Source organism: Oncorhynchus mykiss, chromosome 2 (assembly GCF_057628025.1).
Source record: "Oncorhynchus mykiss isolate SJ-2025 chromosome 2, ASM5762802v1, whole genome shotgun sequence".
NCBI classification, from domain to species: domain Eukaryota; kingdom Metazoa; phylum Chordata; class Actinopteri; order Salmoniformes; family Salmonidae; genus Oncorhynchus; species Oncorhynchus mykiss.
The window spans coordinates 28,727,892-28,754,318 of record NC_143023.1 but is presented as its reverse complement, the minus strand read 5'-3'; the positions used below and the strand labels follow the sequence as shown (position 1 = coordinate 28,754,318).

At 42.8% G+C, this 26,427-nt stretch overlaps 2 protein-coding genes, 1 long non-coding RNA gene and 1 other non-coding gene across 7 annotated transcripts in view; 2 read left to right on the top strand and 2 right to left on the bottom strand.

The window, feature by feature from the left end:
• The window catches only part of LOC110486252 (disintegrin and metalloproteinase domain-containing protein 15), a 36,886-nt gene extending 33,335 nt beyond the window's left edge, over nt 1–3,551 (top strand). For 3 of the 4 annotated variants that reach the window (XR_016485697.1, XM_021557720.3, XM_021557712.3), the window contains 2 exons: nt 300–469; nt 620–3,551. Coding sequence is in view for 3 of the 4 variants with exons in the window: in XM_021557720.3 (XP_021413395.3) it covers nt 300–469; nt 620–686 (237 nt within the window). In the remaining variant the exon portion in view is untranslated. The remainder of the gene's footprint in view (nt 1–299; nt 470–619) is intronic. The other variant, XM_090195417.1, reaches the window with a different exon arrangement.
• LOC149984927 (uncharacterized) lies at nt 2,251–6,623 on the bottom strand. The gene is made up of 2 exons (XR_016485746.1): nt 6,454–6,623; nt 2,251–5,970 (listed from the first exon to the last, which is right to left on the bottom strand). It is a non-coding gene; the product is annotated as an uncharacterized LOC149984927 (long non-coding RNA).
• LOC110486243 (semaphorin-4A) lies at nt 6,606–26,427 on the top strand. Its single transcript, XM_090195438.1, has 14 exons — nt 6,606–7,746; nt 11,145–11,305; nt 11,413–11,475; nt 11,585–11,683; nt 11,884–11,986; nt 12,162–12,281; nt 17,466–17,593; nt 21,165–21,346; nt 21,545–21,680; nt 24,148–24,337; nt 24,512–24,627; nt 24,747–24,910; nt 25,164–25,231; nt 25,364–26,427. The coding sequence occupies exons 1-14, from the start codon at nt 7,647–7,649 to the stop codon at nt 26,071–26,073; spliced, it is 2,340 nt and encodes a 779-aa protein (XP_090051564.1). The 5' UTR covers nt 6,606–7,646; the 3' UTR covers nt 26,074–26,427.
• On the bottom strand, nt 12,601–12,653 carry LOC118944146 (U7 small nuclear RNA). Its single transcript, XR_005039452.1, has one exon. It is a non-coding gene; the product is annotated as a U7 small nuclear RNA (small nuclear RNA).

The following is a 26,427-nucleotide window of genomic DNA, read 5'->3' as shown; positions in this document are numbered from 1 at the left end:
TGCAACTCCAGTCCTCGGGGCCGTAGTGGTTACACTAGTTCCTTATCCCTAGCAAACACTGCTGATTTAAACTAATTGCGTTTTTGAACTGAAGATCATTAGTTGATTATTGGAGTCATGTGTTAGCTGGGGCAAAAGTGACACCAATTAGGCCCCCAAGGATTGGAGTTGGTCTAGACACCTCAATTTTCAGTTGTCTTGTCACTGTTACCTAAACTCTGTGACGATCGGCTATAATCAACGAAAATCATTGTATCACACCTGGATTGTATTATATGTTTCTTTTGTATTTTCTTCAGGCCCTTGTACAACCCAAAAAACCACCAGCACCCAGGAAGTCCTTGCCTTCAGAGCCCCCGTCACATCCCACCCACCCTGGGTACATTGCATCTGGTGCCCCCCTGCAACATGGAGCGAGTATAACTTCAGTTCCACCTGTTAGCCCTCCTGTTGCAGCCGTCCCTTCCAGGTACTTCAGTGACTGTATTGTTTGGCTAATTTGATGAATGTATAGATGTCAAATGAATGGGCAGGTAGACACATACAGTTGGTGTTGTACAGTATTGTAACAAAAGCTGGAGGTGACCTTCTTTTCTATATCCCTCTCTATCTCACATAGACGTGCCCCTTTACCTCCAGTACGGACGTCACAACCCAGGAAACCCAACTCGACACCTCCGGTTTAACTGCCAAAGATCCACAAAACCACTAAGATTCTGAGATTCTCTTAAACCGGACCTGAACGCATGAATTGCACTGATTCAGCCAAGAGTTTTATTATGGAGAACCTTATAGGAAGGCTCAGAACCCAGAAGTCTCCAAATGAAGGCTGCTTTTCACTCTCCCTGCCCCCCCTAAACTATTTCCTGTTGTCTTCTTCCTGAGAGACTGACAGGTGCCTTACGTGTCGTGTTGGGACAGACTGGGGCTCCGAGCAAAGCAGAGAAGGTTTGGAATGTTCAGTTGGGTTGATCCGTTGGCCATTAAGAAACTGGATGGATGTAGTTAAGTATCCGTCAAAGATGTAACACTTCATGAAAACTGTGTGGCTTTTGACATTAACTGACAATTACAAAAATGGATGTCTACACAGAGCCTAAGCTCAATTGAGATTAAAGGCCCAGTACTGGTTTTATGGCATTGGCACATTTGAATGTGCCCTGTGATGCTTCAGAACAACGTATTACTCTTCTACTTATAGGTTGAAGCCCAAGTCATTCTCCCAATCTGACTGTGGCCACCACTTTTGCACCATTTTGCAGTATTTTATTTTAAGTGGCTTGGCTAATGCAGGCCTCAGGAAACCAGTCCTGACCATCTCTTGCTCTCTTTCTGGAATAAAGAAGCATGTCAACACTTTCATTCACCGCAATGATTTCTTTGATCTCCATCACAATGGTGTCATTGAGGGGGAGGACCTTGCATGCAACCCTTTCTGACTAACCCTTGAGATGAAATGAGAATAGTGTCACAGAAACCTTAGTTCTTGATTGCAGAGCTGTACAACTGTAAATACCAGAGAATTCTAACTTGCCTACTAGTTTTAATTCTACAATAAGGGCTATTTAAAAGCCAAAGAGATGGATCTCTGGAGAAGTGAGGGGGGAAGTAGATTGAACTTTGTGAAATGATAGGCCACTTCTCGAAGCCTGACCTACGCTGCGACAGAAGATCGGTTGCCTTTTTTGTACCTTTGGTGATCAGTTGTGCCGCACCAGTGTAAGCCAGAATGAGTTAAGTGCACTCATAGAATGAGGAGCTCTTTTAAATGAGTCTTCACATATTCAGGTGAATTAAAACCAAGCCATGGGATTCACTTCTTTAGGATTGGTGGGTCCCCTGCGGGACGGTTGAGCGAATGTAGGCTAATGCGATTAGCATGAGGTTGTAAGTAACAAGAACATTTCCCAGGACATAGACATATCTGATATTGGCAGAAAGCTTAAATTATTGTTAATCTAACTGCACTGTCCAATTTACAGTAGCTATTACAGTGAAAGAATACCATGCTATTGTTTGAGGAGCGTGCACAGTTTTGAACAAAGTTATTAATGAACAAATTAGGCACAGTTGGGCAGTCTTGATAAAACATTTTGAACAGAAATGCAATGGTTCCTTGGATCAGGCTAAAACTTTGCACATATACTGCTGCCATCTAGTGAACTATTTATAAATCGCACCTGGGCTGGAATAATACATTATGGCCTTTCTCTTGCATTTCAAAGATGATGGTACAAAAAAAATACAAAAAAATGGTTGGTTTCTAATTTGAATTATCTTTTACCAGATCTAATGTGTTATTCTCCTACATTCCTTTCACATTTCCACAAACTTCAAAGTGTTTCCTTTCAAATGATACCAAGAAAATGCATATCCTTGCTTCAGGGCCTGAGCTACAGGTAGTTCGATTTGGGTGTCCTTTTAGGCGAACCTTAAGAGTTAAACTGGGGAAACGCTGACTGAATGTACGAGAAAAAAAAATAAAAACTATAGGCTCACACTTTACATTAAGTCACAGCAATGCCATGTAGTTACACCAAATATCATTTTCTCAGTCTTATTTCATGTAACTAGATTGGTAATTAATGTAAAACATATTGTTACTTATCTTTTTAGTGCAATTCAAGCATTGTTATGTTCCTTCTCTGCAGTACAGTGTACAGCTAGTTACCAAATTAGTTTGAGTAACTTCATGGTATAAGGGCAACTTAATATAAAGTGTTCTGATGTTCTGGAATAAACCACAATATACATACTACTCCTGAAGTGGTGAGCCACCAGTACAGGGGCTGTATGTCGGCAGGCAACAGTATTGATTTTGCCTGCATGTCATGAACGTGTATTTCATTTTTAGTGAAAGATTGTTTTCCAAGTCAAAACGTCTGTTTGTCTTCCATTTAATATTGTTTAAAGTGATGAATTACCAGCCTTATGAGTTTTAAGTTGAGCACTCCACGGCAACATGGCTAACTGTGTTTATACAGCAAATAGATGGTTTTGTGTATCAATGGTGGCTTATTTAGTCAAAGAGAATTTGGCTAGCAGGTATGATAATTGAAACTGATAATCTTCATCCTGATTTGAAATCTGCCAATACTTCTTGGTCATTTGGATAAATGAGTACTGGTATGCATTACAAGCATTTCAGATAATTTGACTGTTCATTATTTTGATTAATTACTAAAGTTGTCAACTTTGATTATGACAAACTCTAAATGGCGCAGGCATGTGATTATGCCTTCCATCGGTCCATTTGATTTAGAATTTGTTAATGTCCTTTTTTGACCTTCTACTGACAATGCTCTGTTCCAATGTTCTGAACACACTCTCCCTTTGGTTCTATTCATATGTCTTACATTTCTAATACGTCTGATTATCAGTATGAGAACACTCAGATGTAACACGAATTGTTACAAATTTTGCTCAATGCAATTATGGGAGGGTCTTTTCATGAGACTGTTCTACTTTGACCTCTGTCTGCATTTTTCCTACTGTCTCAATTGAGACGTTCACTGCTGCTGAGGGAAATAAAACAGACTGTGGAAAAGTGACTGGTTTTGTTGGCTGCTTAATTTTCCTCTTTTGTATTATTAATCTTTTGGGCTGACTTACCCTTTCACACAGTGATATCACAGCACTGGGTGTGCAACTAAGTTGAACCAACACTGGGTGCTTGGGAAGGAGGAAGGTGTTAACTAGCTTGCATGCCAATTTGATCAAATACATTCTTCTCATACATGGTGTGAGTGTGTGCATGCAGCCCGGATTCACAGTGACTGGTTTCAGGGGATGCAGATGTGAGAAGAGATGTCATGTCGCTCTCACGTTTAACACAAAAGGAAACGTAACATAACAGGAGGCTTAATTCTGAGAAGTCAGACTTCCTCTGAGCATTTACTATGAATTTTGAAGTTGTCTTATGGGGAAATATTTCTTTGTCTATCTCCAAGTAATGGAAGATGAGTTGGTTTATTTTGTAACATTTCTTGAAAACCCTTTTGGATCCATAAGTGTAGGTTTTGGTGAAATGGCACAACTGCACTACGCACCATTCACTCTTCCTTGCACACAGTTGTAGAACGTGTGTTGTTCAAAATGTTGTATTTCAAAACTTGTGTACTTAACACTAAAAAAGCCGGGCCTCAAGGGAACCCACTTTGAACCAATGAGCGGTCATTTTGACTGCAGCATTCTAACAGTCTAATAAATACATTCCATATATGCTATCGGAAAATGTTTTAGAAACAGATGCCTCACAAGTCTTCAACTGGCAGCTTCATTAAATAGTACCCGCAAAACACCATTGTCAATGTCAACAGTGAAGAGGCGACTCCAGGATGCTGGATCCAGTCTCTTGCCCTGCTACTGAAAAACATCCCCACAGCATGATACTGCCACCACAATGCCTCACTGTAGGGATGGTGCCAGGTTTCCTCCAGACATGACGCTTGGCATTCAGGCCAAAGAGTTCAACCTTGGTTTCATCAGACCAATTTGTTTCTCATGGTCTGAGAGTCCTTTAGGTGCCTTTTGGCAAACTCCAGGCAGGCTGTCATGTGCCTTTTTACTGAGGAGTGGCTTCCGTCTGGCCACTCTACCATAAAAACCTGACTGATGGAGGGCTGTAGAGATGGTTGTTCTTCTAGAAGGTTCTCCCATTTCGACAGAGGAACTCTGGAGCGCTGTCAGAGGGAGCATCGGGTTCTTGGTCACCTCCCTGACCAAGGCCCTTCTCCCCCGATTGCTCAGTTTGGCCGGGACGCCAGCTCTATGAAGAGTATTGGTGGTTCCAAACTTAAGAATGATGGAGGCTACTGTGTTCTTGGGGACCTTTCAATGCTGCAGAAATGTTTTGGTACTCTTCCCCAGATCTGTGCCTCCACAAAATCCTGTCTCGGAGCTCTATGGACAATTCCTTCGACCTCATGGGTTGGTTTTTGCTCTGACATGCACTGTCAACTGTGGAACCTTATATAGACAGGTGTGTGCCTTTCCAAATGATGTTCAATCGATAGCTTTTTACAACGGATGACTCTAATCAGGTTGTAGAAACATCAAGGATAGTCAATGGAAACAGGATGCACCTTAGTGAAATTTAGAGTCTCAAAGCAAAGGATCTGAATACTTATTTAAATAAGGTATCTGTTTTTTGTTTAGAATCAATTAGCTACAATTTCTAAAAAACAGTATATGGGGTATTGTGTGTAGATTGATGAGGAAAAACATATTTAATACATTTTAGAATAAGGCTGTAACATAAAATGTGGAAAAAGTCAAGGGGTCTGAATACTTTCCAAATGCACTGTATATACTGTACTTCTATTAATTTTTGAACTCGTACCGGGAAACTTTCAGATGAGTCTTGTGAGGCCTATGGGCGTCCTGGAGCAAAATGTGTCCGTGAGACTCACACCGTTCCACATAGGGGTTATATTGGTATGTAGCCCAAACTGTTTGAACGCTACAGAAAGATGGTGGCAGATCAGCTGTACTGACTTCAGACGAGTCCCAAGATGCCTGTGGGGGTCGTAGAGCAAAGCGGAGAACACCACCGTGAGAATCTCATCTTTCCATAGAGGGGTCGTAGTAGGCCAAACAATTCGGACACTACAGACGATTTTGTGTGAAGACCAATGTTTCATGGCATGACAAACACTGCTCTAGCCCTGTCACCTTTCACCTGTCACCTTTCACCGCAGTTGCGGAAGTGCGAACGGCAGTTGCAGTGGATTGAGACACATCCAAAGCAACAGAAAAAAAAACTGTTCTCTAGCTGAAATTGACAGATTTTAAGAGAGTGGTCCAGCTGCAACATCATCTCTCAGAGCAGTCATCCCTCAGGGTCTCTACAGCATACTTCCACTTACTGGTATGTCATCTCTCAGTGCAGTGCATCTCTCAGGAAATTTGTGGGGGTTTCGAAAGGTGCCTCTCAAGATGTAATTTGGGTTATCGAACGTTAGTCAAGGTCTGCAGAGATGACAGTAAGGAATTTCTGTTATGCAAAAAAAAAAATGTCTTCACTGTGTCTTTGAATGTTACCTACCAGTAGCCATGTATGTAACTTTTAACTTTTTTGTAAATGCTAGCTAACGTTAGCTACCTTAAAATAAAAACTGCATTCATTTTACAATGTATTATTTATTATTGAATTTTTTAAATAATAATAATAATAATTTAAATATCAAGTCATGGTGGTTCTAGTAGTTGTGGAATTTCAGCACTTCTAGTGTTAACATGCTGACTAGACTGGGCAATCGCACAAATGTTGATTTTGTTCATCCACACCTGACGCAATCAGGACAAGCAGGTTGAAATATCAATAGAACTCTGAACCAACTATTCATTTGTGGACAGGTCGAAACACATTAAACATTCATGGACATTTAGCTAGCTAGCTTGCTGTTGCTAGCTAACCTGTCCTGGGATATAAACATTAGGTTGAAATTTTACCTGAAATGCACAAGGTCCTTTTTTCTGGATCTTTGTAGAATTTTGACCCATTTTGAGTCACACAAATCGTCTGTTCTCTACTCCGACAATTAATCCACAGATAAAAGGGGAAACCTAGTTAGTTTCTAGTAATATATCCTCCTTCAGACTTCTTCTTCTTTGTGTTATATGTCGGTTGGCAACCAACTTTAAGGTGCATTACCACCACCAACTGGACTGAAGTGTGGACCTCAGTTCTTCTTTCATTCACGTGGGTATATGCTCCCAAAAACCAATGAGGAGATGGGAGAGGTGGGACTTGCAGTGTGTCAAAAGTAGAACCAAGCACGTGGGCAGTTTGAATGATTTATTTTGCAACGCTCCTGCCGGTGTGGTCAGCATGTAAGACTCGGAACGCCCACTCCTTTTGACACCCCTACTTTTCCTGTGAGGTGCACTGCACTGAGAGATGACATATCAGTAGGTAGCAGCATAGACCCTGAGGGATGACTGCTCTGAGAGATGAAGTCGCAGTTGAACCCTATGGGATATTATGCTAATTTGATTTCCACAGGGCTACGGAAATCGACTAGGTTAAATGTTCAAAGTTTCTTTTGAAAAAAATATTTCAAACAGAATAGTGTTACCATATTCCATTGAGAGTTAGTTTCATGTAACAGGGTCAACCTTAAAATGAGGGACAGAGGTAAATGAATCACTAATCACAGGAAATGAATAATAATGTTCAGAAATGACTGTCAAAGCAACGAAATAACTATGGCTTTACGATGATGGTGATAACTTGGATAAATGTTGGAGTTAAGTGGAGGTTGCAAAACTTTTCATGTTAAAAATCTGATTTATTGAATTCTACATATTGTCAATATTAACAGGGCACTTTATTTATTGTAACAGTCTTTTAAAATTCAATATTGGTGCACAATTTCTACTTAAAATATCAAAGGGGCACAAAAGGCACTCTTTTCGTGTTATGGTGATGACGAGAGGAAGTCAGACGATGCAGGCCACAGCATTGCAACACCTTTTTCACAAGTGTGTAACAAAGCTCTCAGCACAGCCAGACTCACACACATTTAACACGCACACTGTGCTCACATGAGGAAGTCCTCTTCAACAACAGATCCTTCCACATCCTCCGCCTCAATCTCCATCCAGGTATTCCAGCCGGTCCTGTTGAGAGGAGCACCCCCACCATGGCATTTGGGAGCCTGGCCTGGAGTCTCTCTGCTCTACTGGGGCTTCTCCTGACCCCTTCACTAGGGTTGGAACCTCCACGGATCTCCTTCCCCCTCGGTTAGTAGAACATTTGATTCATTATTGTTTTTTCATGTCCATTTACTGGGTTTTTATGTATTTGCATCTGTGTGTGAATCTTGCAAAGATGCAGCATTCAGGAAAGACAGATATTATTTCAAGTTTATTTAATGTAAATATATAATTTGTCAGGATATAATATGAAAAAACACTTCCTCATGTTGAACTGCTGAGACATGCTCCGACTACGCATAGCTTGTGGCTGTATGCATGTCACTTAAAATTTCCGTTTGTGCCTCTTCCTCTACATTTTAAGAAACCACAGTGGCATGAAACACGATGGCACAATAGACACGAAGGCCCATTACCTTTTCACTCAGGCCCCCCTTCCAGCATTGGGGAACACCCCTCGCCCCCGCCCTGTACTCGCTCTCGCCACGTCTATTTCTATGGGCACAAGCACTGTTCTTGACACACACTGTTCATGACACACACCTCTTTTGTTGGCGGAGAGAATATTTAGCAGGTTTAAAGCTTATTTCCTGCAATTTTAACCCTTTTGTCATGGGGTGAAGAGAAAATGTTGCAGTTTTAAAGCTAATTTTCTTGCAATTCTATAGATTTTGCCATGTCTAATGTGTATTCATGTGACATTTGAGTGACGCAAACATTCACACAGAATCTCTGGGCAAAAAAACCTAGCTAAAACACTTTAGCTGACATGGGCTAGTTGACCTGGACATTTCTGACAAGTTATAAATAGCTCTAAGGTCTGCAATGACAGACATGACGAGGAAAACGGATTATGCACTACCCAATTTCAAAATGTCACTTTGTGCATTCTACTATTACAACTTTCAAGAGTAAGTTGAAAGCTGGACCCCCACGCACCGCCTGCACCCCACAGTTTGGGAACTACTGACCAAGGCCACAGACAGACTGTATGGACAGACACACTTAAATACACTATAAGCACAGACTGCCTGATAATACATGTTTAGGTCAGGTGACAGTTGTAGTTGGTTTATGCTACATGGGGTATCCAATATAGTATTTTTTCATACTTCATTTACTTTTCCCCTCAAGCTGTTACCCAATCAAAACAATGGTCAATTATATCCCCTATTTCTCCAAATCAAATCAAAGTTTATTTGTCACGTGTGCCGAATACAACAGGTGCAGACCTTACAGTGAAATGCTTACTTACAGGCTCTAACCAATAGTGCAAAAAAGGTGTTAGGTGAACAACAGGTAAGTAAAGAAATAAAACAACAGTAAATAGACAGGCTATATACAGTAGCGAGGCTATAGAAGTAGCGAGGCTACATACAGACACCGGTTAGTCAGGCTGATTGAGGTAGTATGTACATGAACATATAGTTAAAGTGACTATGCATATATGATGAAAAGAGAGTAGCAGTAGCGTAAAAAGGGTGGGTGGTGGGACACAATGCAGATAGCCCGGGTAGCCAATGTGCGGGAGCACTGGTTGGTCGGCCCAATTGAGGTAGTATGTACACGAATGTATAGTTAAAGTGACTATGCATATATGATAAACAGAGAGTAGTAGCAGCGTAAAAAGAGGGGTTGGGGGGGTGCACACAATGCAAATAGTCCAGGTAGCCATTTGATTAGATGTTCAGGAGTCTTATTGCTTGGGGGTAAAAACTGTGGAGAAGCATTTTTGTCCTAGACTTGGCACTCTGGTACTGCTTGCCATGCGGTAGTAGAGAGAACAGCCTATGACTGGGGTGGCTGGTGTCTTTGACAATTTTTACAGCCTTCTTCTGACACCGCCTGGTGTAGAGGGCCTGGATGGCAGGCAGCTTAGCCACAGTGATGTATTGGGCTGTACGCACTACCCTCTGTAGTGCCTTGCGCTCAGAGGCAGAGCAATTGCCGTACCAGGCAGTGATGCAACCAGTGATGCAGTGATGCAACGCTCTCGATGTTGCAGCTGTAGAACCTTTTGAGGATCTCAGGACCCATGCCAAATCTTTTTCGTTTCCTGAGGGGGAATAGGCTTTGTCGTGCCCTCTTCACGACTGTCTTGGTGTGTTTGGACCATTCTAGTTTGTTGTTGATGTGGACACCGAGGAACTCAACCTGCTCCACTACAGCCCCGTCGATGAGAATGGGAGCGTGCTCGGTCCTCCTTTTCCTGTAGTCCACAATCATCTCCTTAGTCTTGGTTACGTTGAGGGATAGGTTGTTATTCTGGTACCACACGGCCAGGTCTCTGACCTCCTCCCTACAGGCTGTCTCGTCGTTGTCTGTGATCAGGCCTACCACTGTTGTGTCGTCTGCAAACTTAATGATGGTGTTGGAGTTGTGCCTGGCCATGCAGTCGTGGGTGAACAGGGAGTACAGGAGGGTACTGAGCACGCCCCCCTGTGGAGCTCCAGTGTTGAGGATCAGCGTGGCAGATGTGTTGCTACCTACCCTCACCACCTGGGGGCGGCCCATCAGGAAGTCCAGTATCAGAGGGAGGTGTCCCAGGATCCTTAGCTTAGTGATGAGCTTTGAGGGTACTATGGTGTTGAACGCTGAGCTGTAGTCAATGAATAGCATTCTCACATAAGTGTTCCTTTTGTCCAAGGGCAGTGTGGAGTGCAATAGAGATTGCATCATCTGTGGATCTGTTTGGGCGGTATGCAAATTGGAGTGGGTCTAGGGTTTCTGGGATAATGGTGTTGATGTGAGCCATTACCAACCTTTCAAAGCACTTCATGGCTACGGACGTGAGTGCTACGGGCCTGTAGTCATTTAGGCAGGTTGCCTTTGTGTTCTTGGGCACAGGGACTATGGTGGTCTGCTTGAAACATGTTCGTGTTACAAACTCAATCAGGGACATGTTGAAAATGTCAGTGAAGACACCTTCCGGTTGGTCAGCACACGTCCTGGTAATCCGCCTGGCCCCGCAGCCTTGTGTATGTTGACCTGTTTAAAGGTCTTACTCACGTCGGCTACGGAGAGCATGATCACACAGTCGTCAGCTACAGTACAGTATTTCTACACTTTTTTTGCTCTTTGTGACTCATTTGCTTGCATACAGTTTTACAAGAAAGTCAATGACCACAATCAGATGTCAAGATGATAGATTCAAAGGCCAAGCCACTCAAAATCTAAAATTAAACTGTGCACAATGCTACATGTTCAAAAGTGAGACCACATAGTCTGAGTTTTTGTTTGGATACCTATATATACACAGTACGTATGCCGTTTTACAACAGTTGTGGTAAAAAGAGATGAGAATATGAGCCAACTCTCACAGTCTAAAAGTGAGCACTAGCTGCTACATTATGGAACCCCATTATAACTTTTTAGGGGGGGGGGGGGGGGGGGGGAATGTATCAATACCCATGGTCCGGTGTTAGCTGGCGGTCCACACAAACATACATCATAATCATACCATTTTTATTTGCCTTTCCTTTCAGAAAGCCCAGAGAGACCTCTTCAATTATTCAGCCAACCAGACATTAAAAACACCACCACACTGTTGCTAAGTGACGACGGCTCCACTCTGTTTGTAGGGGCACAAGATGCTGTGCTCTCATTGGATGTCAGCCAGCCTGATGTCATAACCATGAAGACTAAGGTAGGCACATTCGAGAGGAAGAGGGAGCTGTCTTATTTCATCAGAGATACGTTTATAAAAAGGTTCCTACAGTCTACAAATATTCTCTCTGTCTGTTCCTCCTATAGATGGAATGGAAGCCCCCTCCAGATGTTCTACACGAGTGTACCACTAAGGGCAAGAAAGAAACGGTATTCATTGAGCCATCATGCACTTAAATGCACACACTTGCCTTCACAAGAAACCAATGAGAACCACTCTCACCTCTTTGATATCTGCCTATGTACTTATTTTCCTCAGACGGACTGTCCCAACTTTGTGCGAGTGCTGCAACCCATCAATGCCACCCACTTGTATGCCTGTGGAACATTTGCGTACAACCCTCATGATACCTATATGGTAAGACACTGCAGATCTCCTAGACTCTCCTAAAGCCTTCTGTTCTTCTCCTTTACGTCATATTTGGATAGACAGAGTATTTATATGATAATGAAACCTATAACACACTTTTAATGGCCCCTCTCTCTTTTTCCCACTTATGGTCCTATAATTCCTCCCCCCTCTCAATGTGTCTGTTCCTTTCTCTCTCATTCTCTCAGGACACAGACACTCTCACCATGGCCAAAGTCCCCAGGAAGTACAATAACGGAAAAGGTTGCTGCCCGTTCAACCCATATCAAAGAAACACAGCCATCTCTGTTGGTGAGATTGATGATGTGGAGAGCCAATTGTAGCTGAATTAGTGGACTGCCTTGGTGACGATGCCACATGATAATTGTCAAGAAGACACCAACACTTCCGAATAAATGCTCTACTTTGTATTTTGTTCTCGTCACTCGGATACCTCAATTTTGAACATGTTTCTCTATATATATAGATGGTGAGCTTTTCACAGCCACGACAAATGACTTCCTGGGTAAGACACCAATGGTCTCCCGCCATCTCAGTAAAGATGGTCGCCCAGATGTTAGCCAGGATACTTCAGTGACCTTGAATGGTGAGTGGTCTTCAACAAATAGAGCGCAATAGTAATAACATGTTTTTTTTGGCACTTACTCCGCCTTTGCTCGTTGGCCAAAGCCTATGGGAAAATGAATGGGGGATTTTTGGATAAACGCTGAAGATAAGGTCTGTGATATCCCACATTAAAAAATAAAACTGTAGTATATACTATAGTGATTAATGTAGTGTTTTTGCAGATTGTAGTATACTGTTGTATTTACTATACTGTTTTTGCAGAATGTAGTATACTATAGAATTTACTGTAGTGTTTTTGCAGACATTACTGTGTTTTGTTTTATCTTTGACATAGTAGTGCGGGCTTTCTCCTTGAGGAAACCTACTGGAGAAATACTAAAAGAGCACATTTTCCATAACCTGTTGGTAGGTAGGACTGTGGTCTAATCAGATAGTTCAATGGGATTGAGATCCGGGCTCTTCGCTGGCCATGGCAGAACACTGACATTCCTGTCTTGCAGGAAATCACGCACTGAACGAGCAGTATGGCTGGTGGCATTGTCATGCTGGAGAGTCATGTCAGGATGAGCCTGCAGGAAGGGTACCACATGAGGGAGGAGGATGTCTTCCCTGTAATGCACAGCGTTGAGATTGCCTTCAATGACAACAAGCTCAGTCCAATGATGTTGTGACACACCACCCCAGACCATGATGGACCCTCCACCTCCAAATCAATCCCACTCCAGAGTACAGGCCTCTGTGTATAAAAGCCTTCGATGATAAACGCGAATCCGACCATCACCCCTGGTGAGACAAAACCGCGACTCGTCAGTGAAGAGCACTTTTTGCCAGTCCTGTCTGGTCCAGCGACGGTGGGTTTGTGCCCATAGGCGACGTTGTTGCCGGTGATGTCTGGTGAGGACCTGCCTTACAACAGGCCTACAAGCCCTCAGTCCAGCCTCTCTCAGCCTATTGAGGATAGTCTGAGCACTGATGGAGGGATGATGAGTTCCTGGTGTAACTCAGGCAGTTGTTGTTGTCATCTTGTACCTGTACCGCAGGTGTGATGTTAGGATGTGCCAATCCTGTGCAGGTGTTGTTACACGTGGTCTGCCACTGCGAGGACGATCAGCTGTCCGTCCTGACTCCCTGTAGTGCTGTCTTAGGCGTATCACAGTACAGACGTTACAATTTATTGCCCTGGCTAGATCTGCAGTCTTCATGCCTCCTTGCAGCATGCCACATGCAGATGAGCAGGGACCCTGGGCATCTTTCTTTTGGTGTTTTTCAGAGTCAGTAGAAAGGCCTCTTTAGTGTCCTAAGTTTTCATAACTGTGACCTTAATTGCCTACTGTCTGTAAGCTGTTATCAAATCAGATCAAATCCATTTTTATTTGTCACATACACATGGTTAGCAGATGTTAATGCGAGTGTAGCGAAATGCTTGTGCTTCTAGTTCCGACAATGCAGTAATAACCAACGAGTAATCTAGCTAACAATTCCAAAACTACTACCTTATACACACAAGTGTAAAGGGATAAAGAATATGTACATAAAGATATATGAATGAGTGATGGTACAGAGCGGCATAGGCAAGATGCAGTAGATGGTATCGAGTACAGTATATACATATGAGATGAGTATGTAAACAAAGTGGCATAGTTTAAAGTGGCTAGTGATACATGTATTACATAAAGATGCAGTAGATGATATAGAGTACAGTATATACGTATACATATGAGATAAATAATGTAGGGTATGTAAACATTATATTAAGTAGCATTGTTTAAAGTGGCTAGTGATATATTTTACATCAATTCCCATTATTAAAGTGGCTGGAGTTGAGTCAGTGTGTTGGCAGCAGCCACTCAATGTTAGTGGTGGCTGTTTAACAGTCTGATGGCCTTGAGATAGAAGCTGCTTTTCAGTCTCTCGGTCCCAGCTTTGATGCACCTGTACTGACCTCGCCTTCTGGATGATAGCGGGGTGAACAGGCAGTGGCTCGGGTGGTTGTTGTCCTTGATGATCTTTATGGCCTTCCTGTGACATCGGGTGGTGTAGGTGTCCTGGAGGGCAGGTAGTTTGCCCCCGGTGATGCGTTGTGCAGACCTCACTACCCTCTGGAGAGCCTTACGGTTGTGGGCGGAGCAGTTGCCGTACCAGGCGGTGATACAGCCCGACAGGATGCTCTCGATTGTGCATCTGTAGAAGTTTGTGAGTGCTTTTGGTGACAAGCCGAATTTCTTCAGCCTCCTGAGGTTGAAGAGGCGCTGCTGCGCCTTCTTCACGATGCTGTCTGTGTGGGTGGAACAATTCAGTTTGTCTGTGATGTGTACGCCGAGGAACTTAAAACCTTCTACCCTCTCCACTACTGTTCCATCGATGTGGATAGGGGGGTGTTCCCTCTGCTGTTTCCTGAAGTCCACAATCATCTCCTTAGTTTTGTTGACGTTGAGTGTGAGGTTATTTTCCTGACACCACACTCCAAGGGCCCTCACCTTCTCCCTGTAGGCCGTCTCGTCGTTGTTGGTAATCAAGCCTACCACTGTTGTGTCGTCCGCAAACTTGATGATTGAGTTGGAGGCGTGCGTGGCCACGCAGTCGTGGGTGAACAGGGAGTACAGGAGAGGGCTCAGAACGCACCCTTGTGGGGCCCCAGTGTTTAGGATCAGCGGGGTGGAGATGTTGTTACCTACCCTCACCACCTGGGGGCGGCCCGTCAGGAAGTCCAGTACCCAGTTGCACAGGGCGGGGTCTTAACGACCGTTCCACAGGTGCATGTTCATTAATTGTTTATGGTTCATTGAACAAGCATGGGAAACAGTGTTTAAACCCTTTATAATGAAGATCTGTGAAGTTATTTGGATTTTTACGAATTACCTTTGAAAGACAAGTTCCTGAAAAAGGGATGATTCTTTTTTTCTGAGTTTATAGTCTATTCTATATATATATATAGATATTTTTTTACCCAACCCATTTTCGTGGTATCCAATTGGTAGTTAGTCTTGTCTCATCGTGTACGGACTCGGGAGAGGCGAATGTCGAGAGCCATGCGTCCTCCAAAACACAACCCAACCAAGCCGCACTGATTCTTTACACAATGCCAACTTAACCCGGAAGCCAGCCGCACCAATGTGTCGGAGGAAACACCGTGCACCTGGTGACCGTGTCAGCGTGCACTGCGCACGGCCCGCCACAGGAGTCGCTAACCCGGATGACGCTGGGTCTACTGGTCGCGGCCGGCTGCGACAGAGCCTGGACTCAAACCCAGAATCTCTAGTGGCACAGCTAGCACTGCGATGCAGTGCCTTAGACCACAAAAGAGGATATGGGGGAAGGGAATGGAGATATGCTAAATGAATACTGTAGTATTTACTATAGTTAAAGTGTAGTGTTTTTCCGGATACTACTGTAGTATTTACTATAGTATTTGACAGTATACTACAACATTCTATAGTAAACACTACACAATCGTGGGATACTATAGTTTACTATAGATTTCTAAAGTAAGTACTGTATTATTTGTTCATGGGGTTAAACACAGGCTTAGGAGATCTTACATGTTTTGTTCTATGAGATAAAAAAATTACATTAGCTGATGAAGATTGTGAATTTTGAATCAGTTATGTATTCAAAACAAGCACAGTCTTCATAATTCATAAAAGGTCATGTTAACTGACTGATATCTCAAAGAACAACATTTATAAGATCTCCTAAGCGTGTGTTAACCTCAGACCTAATTTATAAATTTATCCCAAAACCCCATTCTTTCCCCATTAATTTCCCCCATAGGAATGGCCAAACATACCAGAGGTAACTTATTTCCAATTTTTAGGACTACAAGCTGGCGAGCTCTATACAAATTCAACATACACCTTTGTGTTAGCTTCAGTTCAAGAAACAGAACATAAGCAACTGGTGTCCCCCAGGGCTCTGTGCTCGATACCCTGTTGTTCTCCCTATTCTGCACACAACAAAACCAATTGTTCACATTTTATTGTGTATTAAGAATCACTAAATATATCAACATGTCAAACTTTGATTGTTATTTGAACTCTTCTACATTCACTGATTTTGCAACTGTTGAATTGGCAAGAAAATAGTTACACTCAATATCCAAAAGTAAGTGGAGACCTGCTCTTTGAACATCTCATTACAAAATCATTGGCATTAATATGGAGGTGGTCCCCCCTTAGCTGCTAGAACAGCCTCCACGCTTCTGGGAAGGCTTTCCACTAGATGTTGGAACAGCGCTGCAGGGACTTGCTTCCATTCAGCCACGAGTATTAGTGAGGTCGGACACTGATATTGGACAATTAGGCCTGGTTTGCAGTCAGCATTCCAATTCATCCCAAAGGTGTTCGAAGAGGATGAGGTCAGGGCTCTGTGCAGGGCAGCCAAGTTCTTCCACACCTATCTTGAAAAAAAAAAATTGCGCACGTGGGAATTATCATGCTGAAACAAAAAAAGGGCCTTCCCCCAACTGTTGCCACAAAGTTGGAAGCACAGAAATGTCTAGAAGGTCATTGTATGCCGTAGCGTTAAGATTTTCTTTCATTGGAACTAAGGGGCCTAGCCCAAGCCATGAAAAACCTCATCCATCAAACTTTACATTCATTCATCACTCCAGCGAATGCGTTTCCACTGCTCCAGTCCAATGGCGGCAAGATATATACCACGCCAGCCAATGCTTGGTATTGCGGCTAATGGGCCATTGAAACCCATTTCATGAAGCTCCCAACAAACAGCTATTTTGCTGATGTTGCTTCCATAGGCAGTTTGGAACTTGGTGGTGAGTGTTGCAGACGATTTGTACGCGCAACGTGCTTCAGCACTCCCATTCTGTGAGCTTGTGTGGCCTACCTACTTTGTGGCTGAGCCGTTGTTGCTCCTAAACGTGTCCACTTCACAATAACAGCACTGACCGGGGCAGGCCTAGCAGGGCAGAAATTTGACAAACTGACTTGTTAGCATCCTATGACAGTGCCACTTTGAAAGTCACTGCGCTCTTCAGTATGGGCCATTCTACTGCCAATGTTTGTCTATGGAGATTGCATGGCGGTGTGCTCGATTTTACACACCTGTCAGCAACCGGTGTGGCTGAAATAGCCAAATCCACTCATTCGAAGGGGTGTCCACATACCATGTTGTGTATTACCCGTCTGTGCTTGAATAGATGTTTGTGTAATTGTCTGAGATGTTTGTGTAATTTCCTTTATTTCAGAGCCCACTTTCGTCAGTTCCGCATCTGACACCAGCGAGGGGAAGGTGTACTTCTTCTTCAGTGAAATTGGAAATGAGTACAGCTTCCTGGATGAGTTCAAAGTAGCGCGGGTAGCCCAGGTCTGCAAGGTAAGTAACAGGATGGGGCTTCGATTCCATTTAATATAGGAAAAATTAACATTAATCCAGTTAATGAATTGGAAAAGAAATCCTCATTGAATATAACATGCTAACTTCTCAAATTAATTTATTTAAATTAAATTATTTACCTGAATTGAGTAGGAATTGCCCCCTAAGCCTGGTAGAATGGTAGGCCAGTGTCCCTCCCCATTCTCCTATGCACAGATTTACTCAGAAGGATATGAGAACCCTCGAGATGCAACTTCTCTTTTTCACAAGGCAGAAATGTGACTGCTTCCTCTGTCATTACTGACAGGAGAGTATTTACAGTGCCTTCAGAAAGTATTCATACACCTTGACTTAGTCCACATTTTGTTGTGTTACAGCCTGAATTCAAAATGGGTTTAAATGACATCTTCTCACCAATCTACCCACAATACTCCATAATAACAAAGTGAAAACATGTTTTTAGACATTTTTCCAAATGTATTGAAAATAAAATACAGAAATATCTAATTTACGTAAGTATTCACACCCGAGTCAATACATGTTAGAATCCCCTTTGGCAGTGATTACAGCTGTGAATCTTTCTGGGTAAGTCTCTAAGAGCTTTGCACACCTGGATTTTTCAACATTTGCACATTATTATTTTTTTAATTCTTCAAACTCTGTCAAGTTTGTTGTTGATCATTGCTAGACGGTCATTTTAAGTCAAAACTGTAACTAGGCCACTCGGGAACATTCAATGTCGTCTTGGCAAGCAACGCCAGTGTATATTTGGCCTTCTGTTTTATGTTATTGTCCTGCTGCAAGGTGAATTTGTCTCCCAGAGTTGGAAAGCAGACTGAACCAGGTTTTCCTCTAGGATGTTGCCTGTGCTTATCTCTATTCTATTTATTTTTATCCAACAAAAGAACTCCCTAATTCTTGCCAATGACAATCATACCCATAACATGATGCAGCCACCACCATGCTTGAAAATATGAAGAGTGGTACTCAGTGATGTGTTGTGTTTGTCCCAAACCTAACTCTTATTGTATTCAAGACATAAAGCTAATTTCTTTGCCACATTTTTTGCAGTTTTACATTAGTGCTTTAATCCAAACAGGATGCATGTTTTGGAATATTTGTATTCTGTACAGGCTTCCTTCTTTTCAATCTGTCGTTTAGGTTAGTATTGGAGTAACTACAATGTTGTTGATCCATCCTCAGTTTTCTCCTATCACAGCCATGAAACTCAGTCACCATTGGCCTTATGGTGAAATCCCTGAGCGGTTTCCTTCCTCTCCGACAACTGAGTTAGGAAGGATGCATGTATCTTTGTAGTGACTGTGTGTATTGATACACCATCCAAAGTGTAATTAATAACTTCACCATGTTCAAAGGGTTATTCAATGCCTGCTTGTTTTATTTTTTACCCATCTACAGTTGAAGTCGGAAGTTTACATACACTTAGGTTGGAGTCATTAAAACTCGTTTTTCAACAACTCCACAAATGTATTGTAAACAAACTATAGTTTGGGCAAATCGGTAAGTAATTTTTCCAACAAATTGTTTACAGACAGATTATTTCACTTATAAAATTCACAATTCCAGTGGGTCAGAAGTTTACATACACTAAGTTGACTGTGCCTTTAAACAGCTTGGAAAATTCCAGAAAATGATGTCATGGCTCTAGAAGCTTCTGATAGGCTAATTTACATCATTTGAGTCAATTGGAGGTGTACCTGTGGATGCATTTCAAGGCCTACCTTCAAACTCAGTGCCTCTTTGGTTGACATAATCGGAAAATCAAAAGAAACAGCCAAGACCTCAGAAACAAATTGTAGACCTCCACAAGTCTGGTTCATCCTAGGGAGAAATTTCCAAAAGCCTGAAGGTACCACGTTCATCTTTACAAACAATAGTACGCAAGTATAAACACCATGGGACCATGCAGCCATCATACCGCTCAGGAAGGAGACGCGTTCTGTCCCCTAGAGATTAACGTACTTTGGTGCAAAAAGTGAAAATAAATCCCAGAACAACAGCAAAGGACCTTGTGAAGATGCTGGAGGAAACAGGTACAAAAGTATCTACATCGATATAACCTGAAAGGCCGCTCAGCAAGGAAGAAGCCACTGCTCCAAAACCGCCATAAAAAAGCCAGACTACGGTTTGCAACTGCACATGGGGACAAAGATCGTACTTTTTGGAGAAATGTCCTCTGGTCTAATGAAACAAAAATAGAACTGTTTGGCCATAATGACCATTGTTTGGAGGAAAAAGGGGATGCTTGTAAGCCGAAGAACACCATTCCAACAGTGAAGCACGGGGGTGGCAACATCATGTTGTGGGGGTGCTTTGCTGCAGGAGGGTGTATGTAAACTTCAACTGTACAAATAGGTACCCTTCTTTGTGAGGCATTGGAAAACCTCCCTGGTCTTTGTGGTAGAATCTGTGTTTGAAAATCAGTGCTCGACTGAGGGACCTAACAGTATGTGTGGGGTATAGAATCATGAATAATGATGAGTGAGAGTTACAGATGCACAAATATCATACCCGCCAAAACATCCCAACGCAACTAAAGGTGTTAACCCTCCACATATTTCAAGACAACTGGAGTACTGGGCCAGCCACTCTTAAATAGCACATGGGCCAGCTCAGTTGAAACACATACCGACTAACAAAATGGACAAGCCAGCACAGGTGTAAAACATACTGACTAACGAGATGACAGCAATCAGTACGCCCTATGTGCTGACGAGCTAAAGTCCAACCTCAAAACATAAATGGAAAAACCAAAGACTAACATCTTCCCCCTTAAGACAACAAATAGAGAAGTTAGCATGTCTTGGGGTTATGACATTTGCGCATCTAACTTTCTCACTAATCATTATACACTATTCATTCAGGGCTATCTGCAATCATGCTAGCATCCACATTAATGTAGAAGTGTTTAGAAACATTATATTCTAATGTACTGTACAATAAAAGTGACTCAAATGGCACAATACATTATTTACCATTTCCATTGGGCACAAAATAATCTTAAACATAACGGAAAAAAACAGCCAATGCATCCAACAAGTTTGTAAAGTCACAAGTTTGATGTAATCATTGTGTGCTATGAATTTGGGACCAAATACTACATTTCTGACTACTTTAATACACAAGTGAATTTGTCCCAATACCTTTGGTCCACTAAAACGGGAAGACTAGGTAATTACGTGCTGTAATTTCTAAACGGTTGACGTGAAAATACCCCCAAATTAAATCTAACAGTCTGCACTTTAACCTCATAGTCATTGAATAATTTAAAATCCAAAGTGCTGGAGTACGGAGCCAAAACAACAACAAATGTCAATGTCCCAATACTTTTGGAGCTCACTGTAATTCCATTGATATTATGGGGTATTGTGGCAGTAAATTCAGGCAGTAACACAACCAAATGTGGAAAAAGTCCAGGGGTGTGAATATGTTCTGAAGGCACTGTAAAAGGCCAGAGGTGTATTCAGAACACTCTCAAAACAGAGTGCCCCAAAAAGTGAACCATGTCATGATTATTACTAAACAAATATGTTGTCCGTGGGTGCGTCAGGATGACATTGGGGGAGAGCGCATCCTGCAGAAACGCTGGACTTCCTTTGCTAAAGCCGAACTTCTCTGTCGGCCTCCCAAAGAGCTGCCTTTCAATATCATCCAGGATGTGTTCACCCTCGCTCCATCAGAGGGCTACTCCACACAAGATATTATTTTCTATGGTATCTTCACATCCCAATGGTGAGCATTTTATTCCTGCACATGTAAGATGAGATGTCTGGAGGTCTAATGACATGACCAAACAATTGTGCCAATATTTGGGTTAACTTTCTCACAAAATAGAAAAAACTATATGGTTCTGCCCCCTCTTTCACATCTCTCTTTCCTGCTGGCCTCCTACCCTCTGTCTATATCTCTTCTCTCCCCTTCCACTCCCAGGTCAGTGGCTTCAGGGCAGTCTGCTGTGTGTGCCTTTCGGCTTGGGGACATCAAAGATGTGTTTGCTGGGAATTACAAGATATTCCAAAACCACCAATGGAGTCCTCGCATGTACAAGACTAGCAACCTGGGCAAGGTGTGGATGGGCCAATCCTATACTGTAGAAGTATACACTGAGTTTACCAAACATTAAGAACACCTTCCTAATATTGATTTGCACCCCCCCGTCCCGTCCCGTCCGCTTTTGCCCTCAGAACAGCCTCAATTCGTTGCGGCAAGGACTCAACAATGTTTCAAAAAGCGTCTTTGCCCCAGTGCTTTCCAAAGTTGGGTCAAGTTGGCTGGATGTCCTTTGAGTGGTGGAACATTGATAAACATGGGAAAATGTTGAGCGTGAAAAACCCAGCAGCGTTGCAGTTCTTGACACAAACCGGTGGCACCTACTACCATGCCCCGTTCAAAGGCATTTAAATCCTTTGTCTTGCCCATTCACCCTCTGAATGGCACACATACACCATACATATTACAATTGTCTCAAGGCTTTAAAATCCTTCTTTAACCTTTCTCCTCCCCTTCATCTACACTGATTGAAGTGGATTTAACAAGTGACATCAATAAGGGATCATAGCTTTCACCTGGTCAGTCTATGTCATGGAAAGAGCAGGTGTTCTTAATGTTTGTATTCTCAGGGTAGATTACGGTATATGGGCAGGGTTGAGAACAATATCCTTTATAAGGATCCATTCTCATGGTTTACCTATTTTTTTGCAGTGGCTATAATAGGTTTATATACAGTGGGGAGAACAAGTATTTGATACACTGCCGATTTTGCAGGTTTTCCTACTTACAAAGCATGTAGAGGTCTGTAATTTTAATCATAGGTACACTTCAACTGTGAGAGACGGAATCTAAAACAAAAATCCAGAAAATCACCTTGTATGATTTTTAAGTTATTAATTGGCATTTTATTGCATGACATAAGAATTTGATCACCTACCAACCAGTAAGAATTCCGCCTCTCACAGACCTGTTCGTTTTTTTAAGAATCCCTCCTGTTCTCCACTCATTACCTGTATTAACTGCACCTGTTTGAACTCGTTACCTGTATAAAAGACACCTGTCCACACACTCAATCAAACAGACTCCAACCTCTCCACAATGGCCAAGACCAGAGAGCTGTGTAAGGACATCAGGGATAAAATTGTAGACCTGCACAAGGCTGGGATGGGCTACAGGACAATAGGCAGGGTAGCGTCGTGGTTAGAGCGTTGAACTAGTAACCGGAAGGTTGCAAGTTCAAACCCCCGAGCTGACAAGGAACAAATCTGTTGTTCTGCCCCTGAACAGGCAGTTAACCCACTGTTCCTAGGCCGTCATTGAAAATAAGAATTTGTTCTTAACTGACTTGCCTAGTTAAATAAAGGTTAAAAAAAATATGTTCAAAAAAGCAGCTTGGTGAGAAGGCAACAACTGGCGCAATTATTAGAAAATGGAAGAAGTTCCAGATGACGGTCAATCACCCTCGGTCTGGGGCTCCATGCAAATCTCACCTCGTGGGGCATCAATGATCATGAGGAAGGTGAGGGATCAGCCCAGAACTACACGGCAGGACCTGGTCAATGACCTGAAGAGAGCTGGGACCACAGTCTCAAAGATTTGTCTCAAAGAAAACCATTAGTAACACACTATGCCGACCACATGTGGTCTGATGAGACAAAAATAGAGCTTTTTGGTCTAAACTTCACTCGCTGTGTTTGGAGGAAGAAGGAGGATGAGTATAACCCCAAGAACACCATCCCAACCGTGAAGCATGGAGGTGGAAACATCATTCTTTGGGGATGCTTTTCTGCAAAGGGGACAGGACGACTGCACCGTATTGAGGGGAGGATGGATTGGGCCATGTATCGCGAGATCTTGGCCAACATCCTCCTTCCCTCAGTAAGAGCATTGAAGATGGGTCGTGGCTGGGTCTTCCAGCATGACAACGACCCGAAACACACAGCCAGGGCAACTAAGGAGTGTTTCCGTAGAAGCATCTCAAGGTCCTGGAGTGGCCTAGCCAGTCTCCAGACCTGAACCCAATAGAAAATCTTTGGAGGGAGCTGAAAGTCTGTATTGCCCAGCGACAGCCCCGAAACCTGAAGGATCTGGAGAAGGTCTGTATGGACGAGTGGGCCAAAATCCCTGCTGCAGTGTGTGCAAACCTGGTCAAGAACTACAGGAAACGTATGATCTCTGTAATTGTAAACAAAGGTTTCTGTACCAAATATTAAGTTCTGCTTTTCTGATGTATCAAATACTTATGTCATGCAATAAAATGCAAATTAATTACTTAAAAATCATACAATGTGATTTTCTGGATTTTTGTTTTAGATTCCGTCTCTCACAGTTGAAGTGTACCTATGATAAAAATTACAGACCTCTACATGCTTTGTAAGTAGGAAACACTGCCGATTTTTTTAGGTTATCAAATACTTGTTCTCCCCACTGTAGTTGTTAATTTATGGACTTGTGCAATTAGCCTAATGACCAAATCCTCTTTAACCCCTTTGTTCCCCTCATGGCAATTGTAATGACTGAGTTTATGGCCTTTTTGTTGACAGTGTGGGTTGGCCAATGCCTCAGACACCACTCTAATGGCAGTCAAGGAAAGTTTCCTAGCCAGTGGAAGTGTGCGTCCGATTGGCAATGCACCAGTTCTCAACTCGCCTGACCAGCGCTACAGTCGGATTGCTGCACTACGGACAAAAGCAGCCAATGGACAGGACTACACCATACTCTTCCTGCTTAGTGGTGTGTCATAGTTATTTTCAATCTGGACATTGCTCTTTATTCTTGGTCTGTAAACTTCTGTCCGATTGCTCATGTGGTGATACAACTCCCATCCCAAATTTGATGGCAGATAATTTTGTCCCAGCACATTTTATTTTGTTTGCAACTTTTGTCTTTCACTCTTCTCTTGGTCAGAGTCTGGGTTTCTCCACAAAGCTGTGCTGTTGAACAAGGATACCCACATCATAGAGGAGATCCAAGTGTTCAGACAACCACAGCTGGTGAAAAATATACTTCTCTCCACCTCCAAGGTACACATTTGTTCAATCTTAACTTTTGTCAATACATGTTTTCAAATGGCATCTCTCTGTATACTGTCTGTGGCCTTTCATCCACTAAAGCCTTTTGATGCCTGTTCCTCCTATCGCAGGGTGTGCTTTATGTGGGGACCTCTGAAGGGGTGACCCAGGTGCCTGTATCCCAGTGCTCGTCCTATAAGAGCTGTGCCCAGTGTGTTTTGGCACGAGACCCCCTCTGTGGCTGGGACCCTGCCAGTGGACACTGTGCCAGTGTGTCTGCCATTCCAGCCAATGCGTGAGTACATATTTAGATCTTTAGATTAATCACTGGCCTCCACATACTGATGGTTCCCCGTGGCATTTCCATTCATTATTTTATTTTTTTATAAAAAATTGTAAAATCGATGACATCCCAGCCTAGCACTCATGCATGCGTTTGTGCAATGAAGAGAACAGTCAGGGCACCAATATTAATGGACATTCCTCTCTCTCTCCTACCTTTCCATCTCTCACTCCATCTTTGCATTTGTATGTGTTGTTGCTGTCAGACGGCAGGATGTGGAGCATGGCAACGTGATGGAGTGTCAAGGTTCCCTCACAGCTAAACCTCTGCTAGGTGATCACTACAATTAGACACAAGTGTATTGGGATTATAAAGTAATAAAACCAGTAAAAAAACATTTAAGCATTGAGTGCTCTATATTATGTATAACTCACTAATTTGTCTGTGCTCACATTCTATCCCCAGTGGAGGTGCACGCACAGCTAAATGAAGTAGTGAGGTTGAAGTGTTCCAGATCCTCCAATCTGGCAACCCTGAGTTGGAAGTCCGCCAAAGCTAGCGCTCTGCCCCACCACCTCTTCTTTCACTCTGGAGATGAGAATCTGGTCTTCATGGCCACACCTGACACCTTCGGAATCTACCACTGCATCTCTGTTGAGAGGGGTTATGAGGAGACAGCAGCTATCTACAATGTGAGACAGAGTGTCTCTCCTCAGGCCATTGATACTCCAGCCGTTCAATTTCGGATCACCACCACAGAGACTAAAGACCAGATGACCACTATGATGGAGATTCCAAGCGACACTGACAAGCTAGACCTCATTAACTTTGGGGAGGATCCAGTCATCACCACAGACGTAACCACAACCGACAAGACTCCAGACACCAATTCCAGTACTGAGAAGCCAGAGGATATGACCCCAGACCCCCTTTCCAGCAGTGAGAAACCAGAAGACCACAATGAACCCTTAACAGCCAAGAATTACCATAGTGAATTGGTGGCAGTATCATTTCTCCTGGCTGTGTGTGTTTGTGTGCTAGTGCTAGGAGGGCTCTATGGGTGCCACCTGCAGGGCAGATATAAATTGGGCCCATCGGACACTGCAGAGGGGGGATACAAGGAAGAGAATGACCCCCTGGAAGTCTCACCTCCCTCTATAAAGGCGGCAGAATGAATGGACTCAGAAGATATCTATCTTCATCGAGAGTCAATTTTTTTCAACAGGCATTTGATGACATAACATCAGGTGGATTTAAGCTTGTTGAAGATTTATAAATAAGTAAATTAAAAAGTGTGTTTGGGAGGGGGGGTGAAGGGTAGGTTTATTTACACGTGGAGCCTATTTGTCTTCAACTTAAACAGACAGATAATGCACGTTTCTATTCATTTCAAATGAATACAATTTTTGTAATCCTACATTTCCTCAGCTGACATCTTTTTCTATAGGCTACAAAACAAGTGTCTTTATTTCTGTAGGAATGTTCATTCTCTTTTACTACGCCTACTATAATAAAAAGGAGAAATTACA

Bases quoted from the DNA above. Each gene is read 5' to 3' on its own strand.
- LOC110486243 (XM_090195438.1), top strand. From the start codon at position 7,647: ATGGCATTTGGGAGCCTGGCCTGGAGTCTCTCTGCTCTACTGGGGCTT. The intron at 11,476-11,584 runs GTATTCATTGAG...TATTTTCCTCAG, and splicing joins CTAAGGGCAAGAAAGAAACG to ACGGACTGTCCCAACTTTGT. The intron at 24,911-25,163 runs GTGAGTACATAT...TGTTGCTGTCAG, and splicing joins TCTGCCATTCCAGCCAATGC to ACGGCAGGATGTGGAGCATG.